Here is a 20,642-nt window from a genome sequence, read left to right on the forward strand (position 1 = left end):
GACAGGTACTACTCCTAGCAAAGTCTGGAGGAAAAAATAACTCCCACACCACATATTCCCTATGTGAAGAAGAGAGCCCAGAATCAAGAGCCAGCTAGCATACTGGCAAAAATTCCTGGCTTAATCCGAGAGCACCAAACTATTGCACCTATTACAGGACTACACAAGGTACAGCAGCCTCTCTCAACCTTAGGTCTCCAGAAGTTGTCGGACTACAACTCCTATCATCCCTAACTACTGGTCCTGCTAGCTAGGTATGTTGGGAGTTTTAGTCCAACAACATCTGGGTACCCAAGGTTAAAAAGGCTGGCTTAAAGTCAAGGTTCATTTGGGATAATATAATGGGACATTTCACAAGTGTCACATCCCTCTTACCACAGTTCTTCTTCCATCCTTTAATGCCTATTTAAAGCTGTGCTTTTATGCTCTACTTCAAGATGCAAGAACTCCTTAAGCCTGGCATACTAACTTCTCCATCACTCCAATGTAATTCTCCCATGGCAGCATGAAACAAAGTCTGACAATTCCCTGGGAGACACATTTTAGCTCTTTTCCTGGCCTTGCCAGCTCTCGGCAGAACAGAACAACTGGTGTGTGTGTGTGTGTGTGTGTGTGTGTGTGTGTGTGTGTGTGTGTGTAGGGAGAGCACTGGGGGCTGGTGAGTCAGATTAGGTCTGCAGGCCAGAGGTTCTCTGTGCCTGCTTTAAGATCTTCAGCTCTTTTCCACCAACTCAATACAACTTGCTTGGTATAAAATTCTTCCATAATCTGAACTGTCAACATTTGTCTCTTCTCTCAGCAGCACTGACTGCTCAATAACTGAAGCAAATCCCAGAAGGGCTCTGTCTAGAAACAAGTAATTGACTTGAGGACAGAAACAATGCAACACATTCCTCTCTACAGACTATTAAACAAACCCAGGACATTGGCAACTTCCAGTGTGGCTAGGGAGGGCTGCCAAAAATGGAGACAAAAGGAACAGGACTTTTTGAATACCATGCCCTTCCAGTAGATCTTCAATATGATGTAATTTACCGCGTCAACTTTCAGCTTCAGGTGTACAGTTGCAACAGAGGGGCTGATGGGCAGCACCTCAACTCTCAACACCATCATCAGCCAATGCCTGGAGGGGCTCCACGGTCTGATCATAGCCTTCAGAGAAGGATGTCAAGAACTAGCTATGATGCTCGCATGCAGGTTGCGTGACAAGAGCTCTTCAGTGGTCATTTTGCCTGAAATGATTCTTTAATTCTGGGAACCGCTGCAAAAAGCACTTAGGAGAGTAATAAATGTGAAACTACTAGCCCTCGTCCACTCTCTTCAGTACGTATTTGCAAACCAAAACTCTCGAGAGATCCTTCGACAACAGTATTACAGGCCATCCATTAGCCCACTGCTTTGGTCTTGTCACTCAAACCTACCCTTCATGCTCCTACGTATTACTGCGGTCCACAGTCAAAAGGGTGGCAGAGATTGCTGTGACGTTAAAGCAAGGTGGTGGGGCAAAACCAGCTCCTCTCCCACACTGCAGAATTCTCTGATCTCTAGGGGAATTTGGAGCTAAGCTACCTTCTAATAATTAATGTTTTGACATCAAAGTATAGCTGGTCTGTAAACCATCCCCAGCCCAGAAGTGGAGGGACGCCGGCAGATTTTATCCAGCCTCTTCCATCAAATCCAAAAAACCACACACAGGCACAACATTAATGGGAAGATTCTTTTGCTAAAATGGACCTTTGAAGTTTAAAAATAATTTGTTTTGTTTTGGGGTTTTTTTTCTTCTTCCCCCTCTGGACTGAAAAGGGACAAAAAGCAGATGCCATGTGGCCAGCCCCATTCTGGAGCTGCTGATGAGAGCAAGGCAAGGGAATGGAAGGAATGGAGGAGGGAGTGCAACGTAATCAATCAGCGGCAAAGGCACCCGAGATCAAAGGGCCTGAAAGCAGCCGTCAGAGTCGCATGCTGTTTAGCATGAGGGAGGGAAGCCTCCAACAGAACCTGCAGCTGCTCCTGAGACACTGCTCCATCAGCCCTGCTTTCCAACCTTTTCGGCATGTTGATCCACAAGTCCAATTTACTTGGTATGCATGGTGACCCACAGATTTGTTGTCACATGAATATAAGGACCTCAGGTCTTTGGCAGCCATCCATTTCGTGCATTTTTAATGGCAAGTTTGCCTAACACCTAATCATTACTCGAATTATATTCTGAGCAAATTATATTCTGAGCACATCAGAAAGTTATGCCTAGACTGAGGCAGGGGGAAGGATTGGATCAATTTCCCTAAAATTTCACTTACTGTTCCTAATCATTTTCTTTACTCATTTCTCTTTGCTAGCTCAGTCAAAAGAGTCACAAGAGACCAAAACTTCAGGAATTCCACAACAGGAAGGTTTCGGGGGGGGGATGTAGCAAAGTCAATTAAACTATAGTAAATTCAGAGGATAATAGCAGACACTGCAGCTCGACTAATTTCTGGAGGACAACCCCAATAAAATCTCAGGGTTACTTCCCCCTCCTGATGCATTCAGATGCTAGAAAAGCTGTGAAGCAGCAGGAAGTCAAAGAACCTCTCAACTATGGAATCCATTCAGAGAACAGGAAACAACACCAGAGGAAGCTTTAGTAAATCAAGATCCCTTCCAGTTTCAGCAGAAGAGTGCAAGTAGTTGTTTCGTAGTCTTCTGCCACTGGTTGTGAATGTACAGTTCAGTTTCTGTGCTTAATCCTTCAGTCTGCACAGCAAATCCCTAAGATCTGTGCTGCACTTTTGACTCAGCCCTGTCACTTTCACCTAACTTCACTGGTTCCTAACAACTTGGATTTCAAATGCACCAGATAAGGGCTATAAATTCCCACTTTCCCACCAACTTATTCCACTTTGACTCTTAATACATCAGGTCAAGCAGGCTGAAGATCAAACCCTGCCCAAACTATGTGATGTCCATCAACATCAGAGGTTGTAGGCCAGAGGTTTGCTGTAGGATTACAGGAATGGAACTCTAACAAGCTTCCTCCATCTCTTCAAAAGCCAGTGCTAAAGGAGGACAAGCAAAGAGAAAATCCCGCCTCCCCAGAACACTGTAAGAAAGCCAAACCACTACCTCTTTTTGTTCCTTTAGTTTTTTTGGGCTGTTTTTTAGCTTCTTTGGCTTGGAAGGCCCTCCAGGACTGGACAGAGATGTTGATAGGCTTGGCGATGGCGCACCCAATACAGGAGAGCCACCACTCAGACGTTGGCCACCACCTACAAAAGGGACAAATGAGGAAGGCATCGAAGGAGAACGGCAGGTCACTGAGCTGCTCCGAGATTCTGCAATCCTGTCCTGCTTATCAGTGCTATTGCTGGCAAACACAGCCTCATCACTGCAGGTTGAGCTTGCTGGAGAGGCAGCTGTATGTGGCACAGGCAGACCCCCTGGCTCTTCATTGGAGGGTGACCTTGCTGTCAGATCTTCAGAAGAATATTCACCACTTCCAGCTTCTGCGTGGCCAGAGGTGGTGGACTTCTTTTTGACCACCCTAGACATAAAGGGAAAGAGTGAAGCAGTCGATGACAGTGGAAATGTTGACTTTTTTCTTATTCACAAACAGCTCAGGCTAAACAAGTTTCCCAAGTGATTTCCTCAAGAAAGGAACAAACAACAACTTCTAAAAATCTGGGCACATAACGCTCCACAGAAGCAATGCCTAAAAATAAATGTCACTCTTTACATGAACAAAAGCAGGCATTTTGTCCCAGGGGCTCCAATTTTGGGACGATAAGATCTGGACAAGCAGGAGTAGGTTAACAAGTCGCAGATCACAATCCAAGTTCACTGTGCCTCTTATAGGAAAAGAGACCAGTCCTACCCACTCTCCCACCATTTTGATCAGTTGCATAATGGACAAAGAGGAAAATGAGTCAGAACCTATGGCTAATAAAAGTGACCTGAACTAACAGAAATGCAAATCGCAACATACAGATGATACCCCTCCCCACCCTTTCTCTACATATAAGCATCTGGGGACTTCTATTTCAGTGTATCTGAAGAAGTGTGCATGCACACGAAAGCTCATACCAAAATAAAAAACTTAGTTGGTCTTTAAGGTGCTGCTGGAAGGAATTTTTTTTTATTTTGTTTCCACAACATACAGAGTTATTAATTAACAAGAGTATCCCTATCTTACAGTCCAGAAAGTAGGTCAGGAGACATAAGTATGTACACACATACACAGGAAAAATATCACTCCCCTACAGAAACTATGTGGTCAGCCCACTGCAGGAAAGCTAAAATCAGTCTTTTCCTTTAATGATGAAGTGGCTCTCAGAAAGATAATGAGAAAGGAGCAATGCCACATGTCCCAGGCTAAGGGGTATGTGACTAAGGTAAATACTGGAAGACCTAATCAAGGGTTTGAGTATCATGCCTGAAATTTTAATTTCAGATACTCAGGTGTTCCATTCTCCAACACCTGAAGCCGAACAGGCAGAAATGCTGCCGCCACCACTAACCCCCCAAATTAGTTATTTCAGGGATCATAAATAGTCAGTGTTGTATGTTTTGAGAGCTAAAAGACAGCAAACTCAAAATGAACAACTTCAGATTCATGTTAAAAAGTACATCAGAAATCAGCAAGATGGGAAGACTAAGTTTTTCACTGCCGGCAAAAGGAAAAAATCAAAGGAGCCAGGAAAATTCATGGGGAAGCACAATATGGCTACTGGTGTTAAGAAAGCCCTGCCCTACATCCTTACTAATCTCATCTCATGTGAAGCTAGTCTTCTCTTGCTTATCTCAATTTATAGGGAGGGATGTATAAGCCAGGGATCGGGAACCAGATGTTTTAGAGACCACATCTCCCACCATCCCTGATCATTGGCACTGCTGGCTGGGGCTGATGGGAATTGGAGCTCGACCACATCTGGAGGGCACCAGGTGACCAATTTCCTGGTGCAGGAGAACATATTCAGGAACCAGTGAAGGCAAACTTTCCCAGCCAGCTGGAATGCTGCAAAGCATGGATATATGGTCTGCCAGAAGCAAGGACAGTGCAGTTAAAGGTTCTGCTCAGAATTTCACAGTGCTTCCTCCTGAGTGAAGCAGACAAGTCAGTATGAAAAAATTCCTCCCAACAAAATTGGGGGGGTAAGTGACAGCAGCTGCAGCTACAGAAAGTATATCTAAGCAGCTGTTTAGCTAAAAAGGAAAATCCAATAATTATCAAGTACCACAAATATCAGTCTCTGGACATTTCCTTAAATGCATCCCTTATGCAAACAATTTTTTAAAAAAAAATAAAGTAAAGAGGGAAGCAAAGTGCACTAATAGGGAAGACAGTTTGTTCTTTCTCCCAACCTGATGATAGCATTGCCTCCTGTCAGACCAAGTGACTTCAGACTTGTCTTCTCCAAAGCAGTTTTCCCAGTTACCTGCAAAAGAGATGACGGCAGACATGCTTATCAGTTATGAAGAGGCTCAATGCTCAGAACTGACACTGAGGAGTAATTTGAGGGCTACCTCATGTATTCTCTCTGCCATACTTGTAAGCAGCTTTATGCTATCTTAAATGTGTTGAGCGTGGAGTCAGGGAAGCTTTGCAGGCATAAAAGGTCCCATGTCCAGTTCTTGGCATCTCAAATGGAAGAGGAATGGGGAACCCATGACCAGATGTTGCCCCAGCCAGCATGGCTGATAGCCAGAGATGATGGGAGTGCAGCAACATCTGGAGGGCCACAGGTTTATAACCCTTGAAAGAAAGGATTCTTGGGTTGCAAGATTCAGAAAGGCAGGTGTTGCTTGAGGCACTGGATGCCACTGCCAGTCAGAATAGACAAATCTGGGTTGAATGAACCACTGTTCTGGCTTGGTATTAAACAACTTCCCAAATTCATGTTCTTGCTCTAAAGGGGCAACTTCTCATCCAGAAGGAAGCTTAGAACAAATAAACCGCCACTGCCACCCACCCTGCAAGAGCAAACCACCACCCTGTGCCCTTGCAAGATGGCAGAATCCATGCCAATCACCTCTTAGTCTCAGCATACGGGTGATCTCTGCAGACCCAGGGGAAGGATAACGTTTATTTATTTGGGGGAGGGGGAGCCTCCAGAATGCTGACATATAAAGTATTAAACAAAAAACAAAAATGCTGCAGAGATCAAAACATGGAAAAAGCAAATATTTATTAAAACGAAACCACTGTTGTGACTCTTGAGCTTTAAAAGAACTTAAAAAAACACACAGACAGGTCATTGAGAATGTTTTATGGGCTCAGAGGCTTGTGCCGAGCGACCCATGATTATGTTCCAGCAGAGGTTTTTTTTTTTCTCCCCCACACAAACACATCAAGCTTTGAAGAGACCAAAGCTCTTCCATTTCCCTTCTTCAGCAAGCCCAGAGATGGAACACATTTTTCCAGGCTGGAAAGCTGTGCAGGGTATATTTTGTTGTTTTCAGTGGCAGATGAAGGGGGATGGCTGAGAAGAGGGTTTGTTGACTTACCTCATCTCGCATGTAAATACAGACAGGGGAGATCTCACAGGGCTGCTCCACGTATACCCTGCAAGGGAAAGGGAAAGCAGGCATGCCCTATTAAGATAATTCTATGCTGGCTTCGATCCCATTGGAAAAGCAACCTGTCTGACCCAAATCCAATATATATAATCTTGTGAGATTTTCCAAGTCTGTCCCAATCCAAATATCCTATGGATGTGGATATTCCAAGCCCAGTCTACATCTATCAGTATTAATGCTCAATTTGCAAACCACTATTTCCTCTCAAGTTTTTTTTTTTGAAGGGGGGGGGTTGCTTCAGAAAAACAGTCATACTGAAACCAGCTGTATTACACAACATCAGGGAATGAATCTTAAAGCACAGCACACAGCCTGACTCAGCTTGCAAAAAAGTCCAATTCAAGTTGGTCTTCAAGTGTTGGGTTCTAATCTGGCCCAAAAGACAGTTTTCCCCGGGCCACACACCTGACATCAGGTGCTGGACAGGCAAAGAACTGGCTGCAGAGGAATCACTGGGAGCCTTAATGTGCATTGCCTATTGTGACTTGTATTCAGTGCCTTTTAAATTTGGTGCTCAGTGCAAGTCCCACTGGGATTCGCTCAACTCAAGTCAAGCTGACCCCTACTGAAAGCGGAGCTTGCAGCTGACTGGCGGTGTCTGCAAACCCTGCTTTCGGCAGGGATCTTCCTTTGCAGCCCCACTTGAGTTCAAGCCAGAAAGAAAGAAAGAAAGAAAGAAAGAAAGAAAGAAAGAAAGAAAGAAAGAAAGAAAGAAAGAAAGAAAGAAAGAGAAAAGAAAAGAAAAGAAAAGGTAGCGCACTGTGGAGTACCCTCCTGGTCCTTTTTTTTTTTAAGTTGGGTCAATATCCGATTGCATGGTGGCATCAAGTGCCCACCTGGTGAGTGGCCCTGCACACCAATCAAAGTGATGTGGGTGTAGCTCAGGTTCCAACCTGTTCCCCACCCACCCAAGGTTTATTGGATCAATGTCATCAATATGTGAACTAGATCAATGTCTGGGCATCATATAGAGTCGTACCTTGGAAGTCGAACCCAATCCATTCCAGAAGTCTGTTCAACTTCCAAAACGTTCATAAACCAAAGTGCGGCTTCTGAATGGCTGCTGGAAGCTCCTGCAGCCAATCGGAAGCCCTGTCGGACATTCGTGTTCTAAAGCACGTTTGCAAACAGGAACACTCACTTCTGGGTTTGTGGCATTCAGGAGCCAAAACGTCCGAGTACCAAGGCGTTCGGGATCCAAGGTACAACTGTACGTCTATTTCTAATTTTCTGGAGAGTTAGAAAACAAACTACAGATACACTATCCACTACATTTCCAAATAATTTTAATTATCTCCTGTCCCAAATTCCCATTACCACGTCTGCAGGTCCTGTTGCTATCTTAGTATTATATTCCATGACAAATTCCCCTGCCTGCAGCATCTCAAGTATGCATGGCCAACAGCAACGACACAAAACTCTAGACACCAAGTTGCCAGTGGTGGCCGGCATCTTGTGAGGAAATAATATAATGTTCTCCTTCCTTCACAGGGAGAGTGAAAGAATAGAATGAAAACTTGTACAAGCTATATATTAAGGACAGAGTGCAAAATTAATCATTAATTAAGTGACAACAAATCAGTGTAAAATACAGAAAGGAACTAGACAAGGTTGTCCGTTATCACCACTTTTGTTCATCCTGGTGCTGGAAGTTTTAGCATGGAATATTAGAGCGGACAATAAAATTGTTGGAATAAGAACAGGTAAAAATGAATTTAAAATGAAAGCGTTTGCAGATGATTTGGTAATTACATTAGAAGACTAAAAAAAACCTCTCTCCCTAAAATGATAGAAAAAAATCCAAAAGTTTGGACAAGTGGCAGGGTTTAAACTGAATAAAAACAAAACTAAATTATTAGTAAAAAAATGTTAGAGAATCAGAAAAGATGGAACTCTCCCAGAGTTTGGATATGGAAAGCCATAAAAAGTAAAGTGCAGGTACCACTGTATTTAGGAATATGGTTAACAAACAGAAATCTCTCCATATATAAAGAAAATTATGAAAAAAATGTCGAATGAAATGAAAAGGAATTTAGAAATATGCAGTAGGATTAATCTTTCTTTTTTAGGAAGAATTGCAGCAATTAAAATGAATGCATTGCCAAAAATGTTGTTCCTCTTTCAAACAATACCGATAATATGCAATTGCATCTGCTTCAAAAATGGCAAAAAGATATTTCAAAATTTATCTGGAGTGGGAAAAGACCAAGAATAAAACATAAAATACTTTCAGATGTAAAAGAAAGAGGAGACTTTTCCCTTCCAGATTTCAGAATTTATTATGAAGCAGCATGCCTTACTTGGATTCAGGATTGGATCAAATTGGAGAAAGAGGCGGCAATAGAACTGGAGGGACATGATAACAGATTTGGCTGGCATGCATATTTGTGTTATGGAAAAACCAAAGTACATAAAGGATATCACAATTATATAATAAGAAAATCTTTAATAAAAGTTTGGGGGGAAATATAAAGATTTATTAAAACAAAAAAACTCCATGGTGGTTATCACCTATTGAAGCACTATCATTTAAAATGACAACAATGAAAGAAATATGGTCAACATATAAAGGTAGGTCCTGACCGTTAGGTCCAGTCACGGACGACTCTGTGGTGGTGGTGCTCATCTTGCTCTATAGGCCGAGGGAGCCAGCGTTTGTCCGCAGACAGCTTCCGGGTCATGTGACCAGCATGACTAAGCTGCTTCTGGCAAACCAGAACAGCGCACGGAAATACCGTTTACCTTCCCGCCAGAGTGGTACCTATTTTATCTACTTGTACTTTGACGTGCTTTCAAACTGCCATGTGGGCAGGAGCTGGGACCGAACAATGGGGGTTCACCCTGTCGTGGGGATTCCAACTGCTGACCTTGCAAGCCCTAGGCCAGGGGTCCCCAGACTTACCAGCGTATGGGCCGGTTCCCACCGCGCCAATCGCGCAGTGGGCCGGAGGATGGGGGAGCGTGCGCCTGTGCGGGCCGGCGGGGGAGTGCACGCCCGTGCGCATGCGCACGGGCGCTTACTGGCACAGCGGCGCACTTCCAGGGTGGAAAAAGCGCCGAAAATCCGTTGTGCGCATGCGTATGTGGTGGGAATGTAGTATTATCAAAAAAAATTGGGAGATGATATATAACGAACTGAAAAAAATGTTTAAAATGACGTTTGTTAAAAAACCAGAAGCGTTTTTACTAGGTATTTCTGATCAAGGACTGCTGAAAGAGAAATGGAAAATATTCATGTACGCGACAACAGCAGCAAGAATCCTAATAGCACAAAACTGGAAGACTGGAGAAAAATTGATGAACTATTTGGAATTAGCAAAGCTAACGGATAAGCTACATGAAAAAGACAATAGTGATTTTAAAAAAGAATGGGAACCTTTCATAAACTATCTGCAGAAACAACTGAAAAAAATGGACTCGGTAGCAGGATTTGAATAAACATTCACAACTTTACTTAACAAAATGCATGAAGAATAACATTGTAATAACATTTTGACAGCTAAGGAATAGCAGATTGTATCATGTAATGTAACAAACCAGAGGGGAAGCTGAAAGAAGTCAACAGGAAGGGGAGGGTGTAGAATGTATGTTTGGAAATGATTTTGATACTTGTTGTTAGAAAAGAAAACTAATAAAAATTATATACAAAAAAAGAAAAAGGAAAGAAAACTTGTACGCTGAGCTTCAGAGGTCAGCTGTGTGCCTACACACCCGTCTCCTCTAGATAATCTCTCTCAGAGTTTGCAAAGAGAGAGGAGCTAGTTGAAACCACTTTTGGCTGCCACACTGCAGTTTACGTTTCCCTTAGGAAATGTAAGGGACAAAGAAAGAAATGTACAAAAATGGGGGAGGCAGGAGGAGGAGGATGGAAAGGAAAGAGAAAGACTGAAGGAGACATCAAGAACGCAGAATGGTTGGTTAGCAACCCTACTGTAGAAAAAAGGTGTACAGCTAAAGGCTAAGGCAAATTAGTAGGCCTAAAGGTACTCCCAGCATTTGTGACTATGGTTTGCACCCCTGTGGAAGAAGGCTATTGCTGCTAACAAATTTATACAGAAGGAATAGAGAAAAGTACTGTATATCCAAAACCCAGCAAGAAGACTTCATTCCAAACTCCAACTCAATTCCTGTTTAGGGCTGAATCAGGCCTAGGGAAGATGGAATGTTCCTGAAGCGGAATCTGTCGTGCCAGAGTTCAGTTTAGAATTATGAGATTTCAGGCACCAAACAAAAATATTTGGTCGAGACAGTAAAATAAGAGTGCCTCAAAGGCATTCTATGTTACATTCACCAGCACCACAAAATGAATGGTTAGCACTGAAAGGCTGAAAGGAAAGGACCAACAAGATTTAAGCCTAGTGGGACTGGATTTTAAGGTGGTTTTCTTTTTGGAAGGGTGGGCAGGAATTAATAGAATAGCATACCTAAATTTGAAAAAGAAATACTTCATAGCAATGAAAAGACGTTAGCCAAATTGTACAAACTATTAGGAAATACAGAACAAGAAGAGGATATAAAAGGAAAATGGATACTAAAATGGGAACAAGATCTGGGGTACGAAATACCATATGAAAATTGGGGGGGAAATTGGCTAAAAGATATAAATTTCACTGCTTGCTATACGCTAAGAGAAAATTATATGAAGATGCACCATAGCTGGTACTTGGTACCGGAAAAAATGGCGAAAATAAATAATTCTTTAAGTAATAAATGCTGGAGGTGCAATTGCATGATTGGCAGTTTATTCCATATATGGTGGACATGTCCAATGATTTAAAAGTTTTGGGATTTAATCCACGAAGAGATTAAAAAATTATTAAAAACATCATTCGTTAAGAAAGCAGAAATGTATTTATTAGGTATTTTAAATAACAGCATATCTAGCGAAAAAGCAAGTATCTTCATGTACGCTTCAACGGCTGCGAGACTCCTAATAGCAAGTAAATGGAAAAGCACAAATATTCCAACAAAAGGAGAATGGATTGATAAATTATGCGAAAATTTAGAACTGGCAAAATTGACAGATATAATCCATCAAAAACCTAAAACTAAAATTAGAAAACAATGGGAGTGTCTAAATGAGTACTTAGGGAAACAAGGCCTGGGAGCAAAAATCTGGTTGTGCTTAGAATAACCGTGCAGGAAATGGGAAATGGATTTTGTTGAACATTTATAATCAAAAAAATTAATTAAAATGATGACAATTATAGAAAGACAGAAACATGAATGTTGTTACAAGAAATTACTGTATGAAGAAGCGGTGGAAGTCGTGATTTATTTCATAAGGATATTATGTAATGTCCTTTTTTCTTTTCTTTTTTCTTCATTTTCTTTTCTTTCTTTTTCTTTTCTCTTTCTTTTCTTTTCCTACCTTAGGAAATTTTGTAACATAAGTATTTGACTAAATATCTAGATATAATGGTTTGTACTTTCTTTTCATATATGAATATGCTTGTTTCAATTGAATATATGTGTTTTTTGTTTTTAACTTGAATATACGTGTCAGAGGGCCTGGTATGGCTACTCTAGAGTGACGACTCCAGCATGGTCTTTTAAGGCTTTTATTAAGTGCTGATTATTTACAGTGTTCAGAGCAGTAAAAATGCATCCTTAAGGTGAGGTGTCAGAACTCCCGAATGGCGATTGGCGCGTTTTCTTCCAGCACCACAGCTTTGGCAGACCCAACCTCTTCCCCCTACGTTTGCGTCTTAATTCGGGAGTTGGGGGGATTGGCCTCCCCCCCCGTGCGTCCAACTTCCTGTCCCACCTGCGGCCTGGGCTCCACAACCTTGCCTGAGCCTCGGACACCACTTCCTGACTCTCCGCTGGAGGCAGAGCTCTCCTTACTCTCTCCCGCGCTTGGGGATGGGCTGGAACTTAAGATGGGAGGGACTTCCCTGTATCCCTTGTCCCTCACATCCACCCCCCTCCCAGGCTCCTCTCCCCCCCTTCCTAGTGGCTCTCTGCTTGCTGGGGACGAGTGAAACCCCAAGAAGTCTGTGGCATCCGACCCTGTGGGTGTAAAAATTTCCCCCCAATCCTGCGATCTTTCTCCTTCCCCCTGAGAAGACGGGAATCCCAAGAAGTCAGTGGCGTCAGAGCTGGTGGGAGTAAAAATGTTCTGCCAGTCCTCTCCTGCCTCTGACGTCGTCGACCTCGGTGAAACCCACACCTCTTCTTCCGTGTCCTCAAATTCCGCTTCCCATCTCCATGGAGAGCTGCTGCCTGCTATCCCTTCCTCCTGCCCCTCCCCCTCTCCCTCCCTTTCCATGTGCCAGGGCTTGGGCCTGTGGGGGAACAGGGCGTGGAACTCTTCCACTAAAAATTCCTCAGGTACTTCCGTGGCCGGTATCCACTCATTGTGGGACGGCGGAGTGTCCTCCCATGCTATCAGGTACTCCAGCCCTCTCACCCCTCTCCTTGAGTCTAAAATCTCAGTTGCCTCATTGAGCTGTCGGGCGTCTCCCGTCTCCCCCCCTCCCTCTGGAGGCTGATCGCTGTCCCTGAACCTGGTACTTTCCCTGTACGGCGACAGCAGTGATCTATGAAACACTGGGTGCACTCTCATGTCCTCCGGCAGTGCTAGCCTGAAGGCTACCGGGTTGACCTGTTGCGTGACCGTGAAGGGGCCCAGCCTCCTGGGTGCTAACTTTTTGCATCGCCCCCTGGTGGGAAGACCTTCCGAGGATAACCAAACCTTGTCCCCCACCCTGATGACCTCTCCCGGTCGCCTGTGGCGATCTGCCCCCTTCTTGTACGCTTCCTTGGCCCTCTCCAAGTGTTCTCTGAGCTGCTGGTGCACCGTCTCCAGGTCCTCTGCCCAATCCTCTGCCTGTGGGCCCTCTTCCTCCTCCTCCCCCTCCCTCTCCGGGAAAGATCTGAGGTCGCGCCCGTAGTTGGCCTTAAAGGGCGACACCCCTGTGGAGACGTGCACCGCATTGTTGTAGGCAAATTCTGCCAGTGGCAGGCGATCCACCCAGTCCGTTTGCCTCTGGCTGACGTAACATCTCAGGTACTGCTGCAGAATGGCGTTGACCCGCTCCGCCTGTCCATTGGTCTGCGGGTGCCGAGCCGTAGACAAACTGACCTCCACCTGCAGGAGGTTCATTAGCCGCCGCCAGAAACTGGAAACAAATTGGCGGCCACGATCCGAAATAACTCTTAAAGGCAATCCATGCAGTCTGAATACGTGGTCAACAAACAGTTTGGCCGTCTCTTCTGCCGAGACCGCTCTGGCACACGGTATAAAGTGGCACATTTTGGACATGAGGTCCACCACCACCAACACTGCGGTCTTGCCCCTGGACGACGGCAGGTCTGTGATGAAGTCCATGGACACTACTTCCCACGGCCTGTGCTCCAGCAAAACACGGCTAATGGCTCCAGCAAACCTGCTGGTGGCGCTCTGACCACCTTTGCTCGCTGGCAGGTGTCACATCCCCTTACATAATCCTGAACATCCTCCCGCACCCCTGGCCACCAGAAGTGTCTCATGACTAGGTGAGTGGTTTTGTCCCTTCCGAAATGACCCGCCGTTGGGTTGTCGTGCATCTGCTTGAGGGCCTTACCTCTCAGCTGTTTGGTTGGCAGGTACAGGGCTCCCCTGTAAAAAAGCAAACCCCTCCTTTCCTCAAAGTCTTTGGCCTGCTCCCTCCCCCCTCTCAGTTCTCTGAAGATGCGGGTGGCAAATTCATCAGCTGCTGTCAGTGCTGTGAGTTCTGCCTCGCTCACCACTGCTGCTCCGCATGACCATGCTGATGGGGGGAAAATGTGCCTGGGTGCTGGTGGCAACTCCTCCTCCATGTACTCTGGCTTGCGGGAGAGGGCATCCGCCCTGACATTCTGCTCCCCCGGGATGTAGTGGATGGAGAAGTTGAAGTTCGAGAAGAACTCTGCCCACCGTATCTGCCGCTGGTTGAGCACCCTGGCAGTTCTCCAGAACTCCAGGTTCTTGTGGTCTGTGCACACCTGGATGGGGTGCTTGGCGCCCACCAGGAAGTGTCGCCAGTGCTGGAACGCAGCGTGGATCGTGAGAAGTTCCCTATCAAACACTGTGTAGTTGCGTTCTGGCTGGGTCAGCTTCCTGGAGAAGAAGGCACAGGGTCTCCACTCTCTGTTGGCGTCCAGTTGCAACAGAATCGCTCCCAGAGCCTTGTCCGAAGCATCTGTCTCCAGGCGTAGGGGCGCATCCTGCACCACGTGGAACAGGTGCTGGTCTGAAGCGAATACCCTCTTGAGGCTTTCGAACGCTGCTTGCGCCTCTGGTGTCCACCGGAACTTCTGCTTGCCTCTCAGGCAGTCGGTGATAGGAGCCGTGACACGAGAGAAGTTCTTGATGAACTTCCTGTAGAAGTTAGCGAAGCCTAGTAGGCGTTGGGCATCTTTGCGCGTCCTGGGGCTGTGCCAGTCCAGGATGGCCTGCACCTTGTCCTTGTCCATCGCCAGCCCCTTGTCTGACAGCTTGTAGCCCAGGAAGTCCACCTCTTTGGTGTGAAACTTGCACTTCTCCAGCTTCACATACAGGTGGTTGTCCTTCAGGCGCTGCAACACCTCCCTGACGTCCTTCACATGCTGCACTGGGTCATTGGAATAGATAAGGATGTCATCTAGGAAGACCAAGCAGTTCTTGAAGAGGAGGGACCCCAGGACGTGGTGCATGAAGGCCTGGAAGCATGCTGAGCCCCCTTGCAACCCGAAGGGCATCACCAGATATTCAAAAGAGCCCAGAGGCGTGAACATCGTGGTTTTCCATTCATCGCCCTCCCGGATCCTGATCAAGTTGTACGCCCCTCTTAGGTCTAGCTTGGTGAAAATCTTGCCCCTGCGTGCCGCTGTCAGGAGATCATCCACTCTGGGCATGGGGAAAGCCACTGGCTCTGTCACTGAATTCAGTCGTCTAAAATCCACCACAAGACGGCGCTGTTGTGTGTCTTTCTTGTCCACCCAGAAGACCGGGCTGCCCCCTGCTGCCTTGCTTTCTCTGATGAACCCCCGCTTGAGGTTCTTGTCGATGAAAGCGCGCAGATCCTCCAGTTCCTGATCTGACATGGCGTACAGCTTGGCTGGGGGTATCGTTGCCCCTGGCACCAGGTTGATCTGGCAGTCAAAAGGCCTGTGTGGGGGTAGGTGGTCGGACTCCGCTTCGCTGAAGACCTCCTGCAGGTCCCAGTACGGCTTGGGTATCGCCTCACCCCCTTTGACATGCATGGTGGCCACCGTGGCTATCGGAGGCCCCTCCCCTGGTTGGTGCTGCATGCAATGTTCCAGACAAAAGTCCGACCCAAACGTGATGCATCTCTGGTGCCAACTTATGGAGGGGTCGTGGCGCGCCAGCCAGCTCATTCCCAAAACGATGGGGGGGGGGGTCTGAGATGGTTGTGACGTTGAAAGCCAGTGTCTATGAGTGCCTTCCCACCGTCATTCTCATGGGGGGGGGGGTTTGATGAGTGATGGCCCCTCCCAGCAACTCTCTGCCGTCAATGGTGGCCACGTGCAGGGGAAAATCCAGCTGCAGAAGTTGGATCTGGTGCTCTTCTGCAAAGTTTCTCGAGAAGAAGTTGGCTGAGGCACCACTGTCAATTAAGGCGAGGACTGTCAGGGGATAGCTATTTGGGAGCGTTAGCGTGACTTCTAGAACCACTCCTGCTCTGGGAGGGGTGGGCTGGCTCTGCTCCTCTCTGTGCGGGTGGGCGGGCTGGGGCTGTTGTCTGCTGACTGTGCCTGGCTGCTGCCCCTTGTCTCCTGCAGCCAGGCTGTCTCGTTTCCCTGCTGTGGTGCTGCGTCAGCGGGGGAAGGTACAACCGTTCCCGCCTTTCCTTGCCACTCTCTGCGATGAGGGCAGTCTCTGACGCGATGCCGGGGGGAGTTGCAGAGAAAGCAATTCCCGCCTCTTCCCTCCTTGCGTCTTGGCGCCGCCGGGGTTTGAAAAGCCCGCGCGCGCGCGCTCCCCCGATCTCCATCGGTTCCGGCTCTGGGCTTGGTCTGGGCGGGTCTGGGGGCGGTCCCTGGGGTGGGGTTTGGTGATGTGGTCTGTCCTGGGAGCGTGGGAACCAAGGTTTTGCTGCGCGCGTCGCTTGTTTGTCATACCATCTGGATTCCTGTCTCACCCCCACCGCTAGCGCCGCTTTGCTTAACTGATCCATAGTCTGCGGTCTAGGACCTCTTGCCAGCTCATCCTTAACGTCTGCGTGCAAACCCAGGTAGAAGGCTGATTTCACTGGCTCACTTTGCAGATCCCACCCCAGTTTGTGCACCAGCATGGTGAATCTCGCCCAGTAGTCCCTAACTGTCGATTTTCCTTGTGTTAAGTTATGAAGCTCCTGTTTAGTGGCCTCCATTTCACTGTCGCTAGCGTACATTATTTTTAAGGCTTCTAGAAATAATTTTGCGTTCTTCATGCAAGGATTTTTTTGCGCGATGAGCGGTCTTACCCATTCCCGGGCGGCCCCCGTCAAATGCTCTATGATAAAGGAGACTCTGTGCGCGTCATCTGGGAATTCTGCTGCATGCAATTCCAGCGCATAATTTATTTCTGTCTCGAATCCTAGGTACTCCCTCGGGTCGCCGCTGAACTTGGTGACTAGGCTCTGTCCCCTTCTCACTTGGACTAGCTGCGGCTGGGGCGCCCCCCCCACCTCTAGCGGCTTTCTCCTCTTCCAACTTTTTCTGCAGGTCCAATACCATCACCCTTAGCTGTTTCTCAGTCTCCTCTTTAGTCCTCACCTGGTCCACCAGCTTGTTCAGCTCCTCCTGCGCCCCTCGCGCTTCCTCCTGAGCGGCATGCAATTGCTGCTGTGCGTGCGCTGTGAGGTTCTGCAGCTCCTGCTTCGCTGCTTCGGCCTCCAGCCTCCAATGCTCAGCCTCTTGAGCGCTCATCGCTTCCCTCCAAAGTAGCCAAAAAAAGATTCGGGAGTTGCTGTCAGAGGGCCTGGTATGGCTACTCTAGAGTGACGACTCCAGCATGGTCTTTTAAGGCTTTTATTAAGTGCTGATTATTTACAGTGTTCAGAGCAGTAAAAATGCATCCTTAAGGTGAGGTGTCAGAACTCCCGAATGGCGATTGGCGCGTTTTCTTCCAGCACCACAGCTTTGGCAGACCCAACCTCTTCCCCCTACGTTTGCGTCGCAATTCGGGAGTTGGGGGGATTGGCCTCCCCCCCGTGCGTCCAACTTCCTGTCCCACCTGCGGCCTGGGCTCCACAACCTTGCCTGAGCCTCGGACACCACTTCCTGACTCTCCGCTGGAGGCAGAGCTCTCCTTACTCTCTCCAGCGCTTGGGGATGGGCTGGAACTTAAGATGGGAGGGACTTCCCTGTATCCCTTGTCCCTCACAATACGGTACCAATAAAGGATTTTAAACAGTTAAAAAAAATAGAATAGCATACCTTCTTAGATTCACACCTCCAATATAAAGTCATGTGGCAAATGTCTTAAATAATAACCCATAGTTCATTCTCCAAGAAGCCAGCAACTGCCAACAAGACACACATCATGGACTATATTGTAGACTCCCATTAGTATCCAACCAAAAAATGGGTTTTATAAGGAAGTTCCCAATCTTTGTAGAGATGTCTCTTCAAACTCTCTCACTGCCTTCCACCTCCGTTCAACTACATAGTTAAAGCATAATAATTCTACCCAAAAAATTTTCCAGCAGTGGGGGAAGAATAGTATGCAGCAGCCCAGTTCACCCAAATGGAGAAAAGCATTTCCTGTTTGACCGGTAAGCGTTTGGTCAAACAGAACGAGCGACATGCCAACATTAAGGGTTCAGTGGTACCTAACCAATATTTCCAATGCAGAACGTGTTTTATGTTGGCAGATGTGAAGCTATGCTCCTGCAAACGGAGAAGAATGACACATGCCTAAACTACAGGCTTTGGAAACTGGAACTTACTCAGGACAGTTCTACAATAACAGTTCTTAACAGTAAATGTCAAGGTCGAGCTCAAAAGAGCACCCTGCCAATGACAAACCTGTGAGCACAGAAGAGGAGCTGCAGGATTCCTAAAAAGCCTTCTCCCTGAGCATGACATTTGTGTAATAATAAATTTCATTCTATAGAAGTAGTGCAAATCAAAAAGGTGAGCTAAAGATAAGGTCACACAGCAGAATTCTCTTCAGGATGCTTGTCACTGCAAACTAGTCCAATGTTTAGCCACCGTAGAGGATTTCTGGCAAGAAACATCCAATAGCAGATTTGTCTTCTACATAATTTCTTGCTTTCAAAGCAGGAGTTCTATCTAAGAGGTTTCCAACACTCTTCTTTGGATTGACGTTCCATACTCTGTTTCTCTGAACCATTCCTTGCAAAGGAAGCATTCTAAACTAAGGTCCTTCCTTTTCAAGTTGCCTTACTCCACTTCTCTGTTATTTTCTTCTTACGCTAATAACTTCCACATAATATTTTCGGAATACCAAAGACATGGTGGGTACTTCCTCAAACCCTAGATAAAAAGCTACAAGAGCAGTATGGCGCACAGGTGACAGTTCTCTGCAAAAGTCAGGTCTGAAGCTGGGATTCAGTTAACTGGCACTGCTAGCGGAAGCCTATACAAGGGCCTTCACTAGCACTACAAGGCTCTTCCCTCTCCCCTCGCACTCCACACCTTCCCAATTTGCTTGGGGGGGGCAGGGGCGGCAGGAGAAACCCCAGAACAGCATCCAGGGAGGAGGAGGAGGAGGAGGAGGAGGAGGAGGAGGAGGAGGAGGAGGAGGAGGAGGAGGAGAGGGAAGATTATTCCATTGGACAAGCAGAAATGCATGTCCTGATGGAACATTTGTAACAGCATGTTGCTGAATTCCTCCCCACATGTTTAACATGCAAGGCTACACAGGAATGCAGGGATCTGATAGACAAGCTAAAAGGGCCGCCCCTCTAAATCTGGATAGCACGGGCATTAATATCCCAAGACTGTGTCTCCCTGATCAAGCCTCTGCAAAAGATGACACACACATAGCCCCAAGAGATGAGATTGTATGCAATAGTTGGGAGCCAGCAGGCCCCTCCTCCAGCTGCTGCTAATCCATTACGTGCATTCTCTGAGGCAAGCAGACACATCAAACAGGCTGCCATTTCTTTGATGTGCTGTTCTTCAGAAGGGGAACAGCAGGCAGATTAGATTCCCTCATGTAGGGATCTGACAGGGCCTGTAAACATCTTGTGTAAGGACTAGAGCATGCCGAAGGAGGAGGAGGGAGGAGGAGGAGCAGTTCACAATAGCTTCCAGACCTTCTTCAGACCTAATTAGCAGAAATGGACACAAGGGACCTGGGGGGAAATTCCAGTGGGTTTACCATACTTATCCCCCTTGTGCTCCAAGAAGAGTTTCAGAACTCCAAGAAAACTCTCCAAATGGGGCTGCCAAAGGAGGATGCAGAGGGGTCAAGCAGCTAGACAAACAGCTGTGGCTACCAGCATCCATACTAAAACAGCTACTGAGCCAGATGGCTTACAAAATGCGGAAGCACCCCCAACTTACACAACGACCAAATGCAGCCAGGAAGATCACCAGCTCAGATCGCTACTCTGCCAGATCACGCACGGCTTTTTAGTATTCCTAAATTTTTAAAAGCAGAATATCATCCAAATGGCTGCCTTCCCATCCCGGAGGGCAGAATATCCCAGCTGTCTGCCGTGGACTGTAGTTAATAATAATTAGCACTTCTGTTAGTGCTTCTCATCTTCAAAAGAGATGTTTCATTAGCACTTTCATACCTTCAACCACAACAAGCCAAATGTCTGCGAAAGGAAAAGGAAAAATGTCAGCTGATCAACCAAGCAAAGATATTGCAGAGACCAAGAAGCCATGCTCAAAGGGTTTGCACTCATCTCAGAAGCTGATAGTTTCATTGGGCAAACATATGAAGCTGCCAAAGACCAAGTCAGACCAGTGGCCAATCTAACTCATTCAGACTGACAGCAGCTCTCCAAGGATCTCTGGATCATGGTACCCAAAATTTGTTTGTTTGTTTTAAATGGATACGCTAGGGCACCTAGACACTTATTCATGTAAAGAGTCTGCTCCATCACTGAGCCATGGCCCTGCCCCTAGGTAAGACCACAATTTTACTTCTTAAGATGAGT

At 46.6% G+C, this 20,642-nt stretch overlaps 1 protein-coding gene across 4 annotated transcripts in view; it reads right to left on the reverse strand.

The window, feature by feature from the left end:
• ASPSCR1 (ASPSCR1 tether for SLC2A4, UBX domain containing) overlaps positions 1-20,642 on the reverse strand; it is a 118,973-nt gene that overhangs the window by 30,018 nt on the left and 68,313 nt on the right. For all 4 annotated transcript variants that reach the window (XM_035104278.2, XM_035104277.2, XM_035104281.2 and 1 more), the window contains exons 5-7: positions 6,484-6,541; positions 5,341-5,414; positions 3,106-3,523 (exon numbers count right to left, since the gene is read on the reverse strand). In XM_035104278.2, coding sequence (XP_034960169.1) covers positions 3,106-3,523; positions 5,341-5,414; positions 6,484-6,541 — 550 coding nt within the window. The remainder of the gene's footprint in view (positions 1-3,105; positions 3,524-5,340; positions 5,415-6,483; positions 6,542-20,642) is intronic.

The sequence above is a fragment of the Zootoca vivipara genome, chromosome 2 (genome assembly GCF_963506605.1).
Source record: "Zootoca vivipara chromosome 2, rZooViv1.1, whole genome shotgun sequence".
Classification (NCBI taxonomy): Eukaryota; Metazoa; Chordata; class Lepidosauria; order Squamata; family Lacertidae; genus Zootoca; species Zootoca vivipara.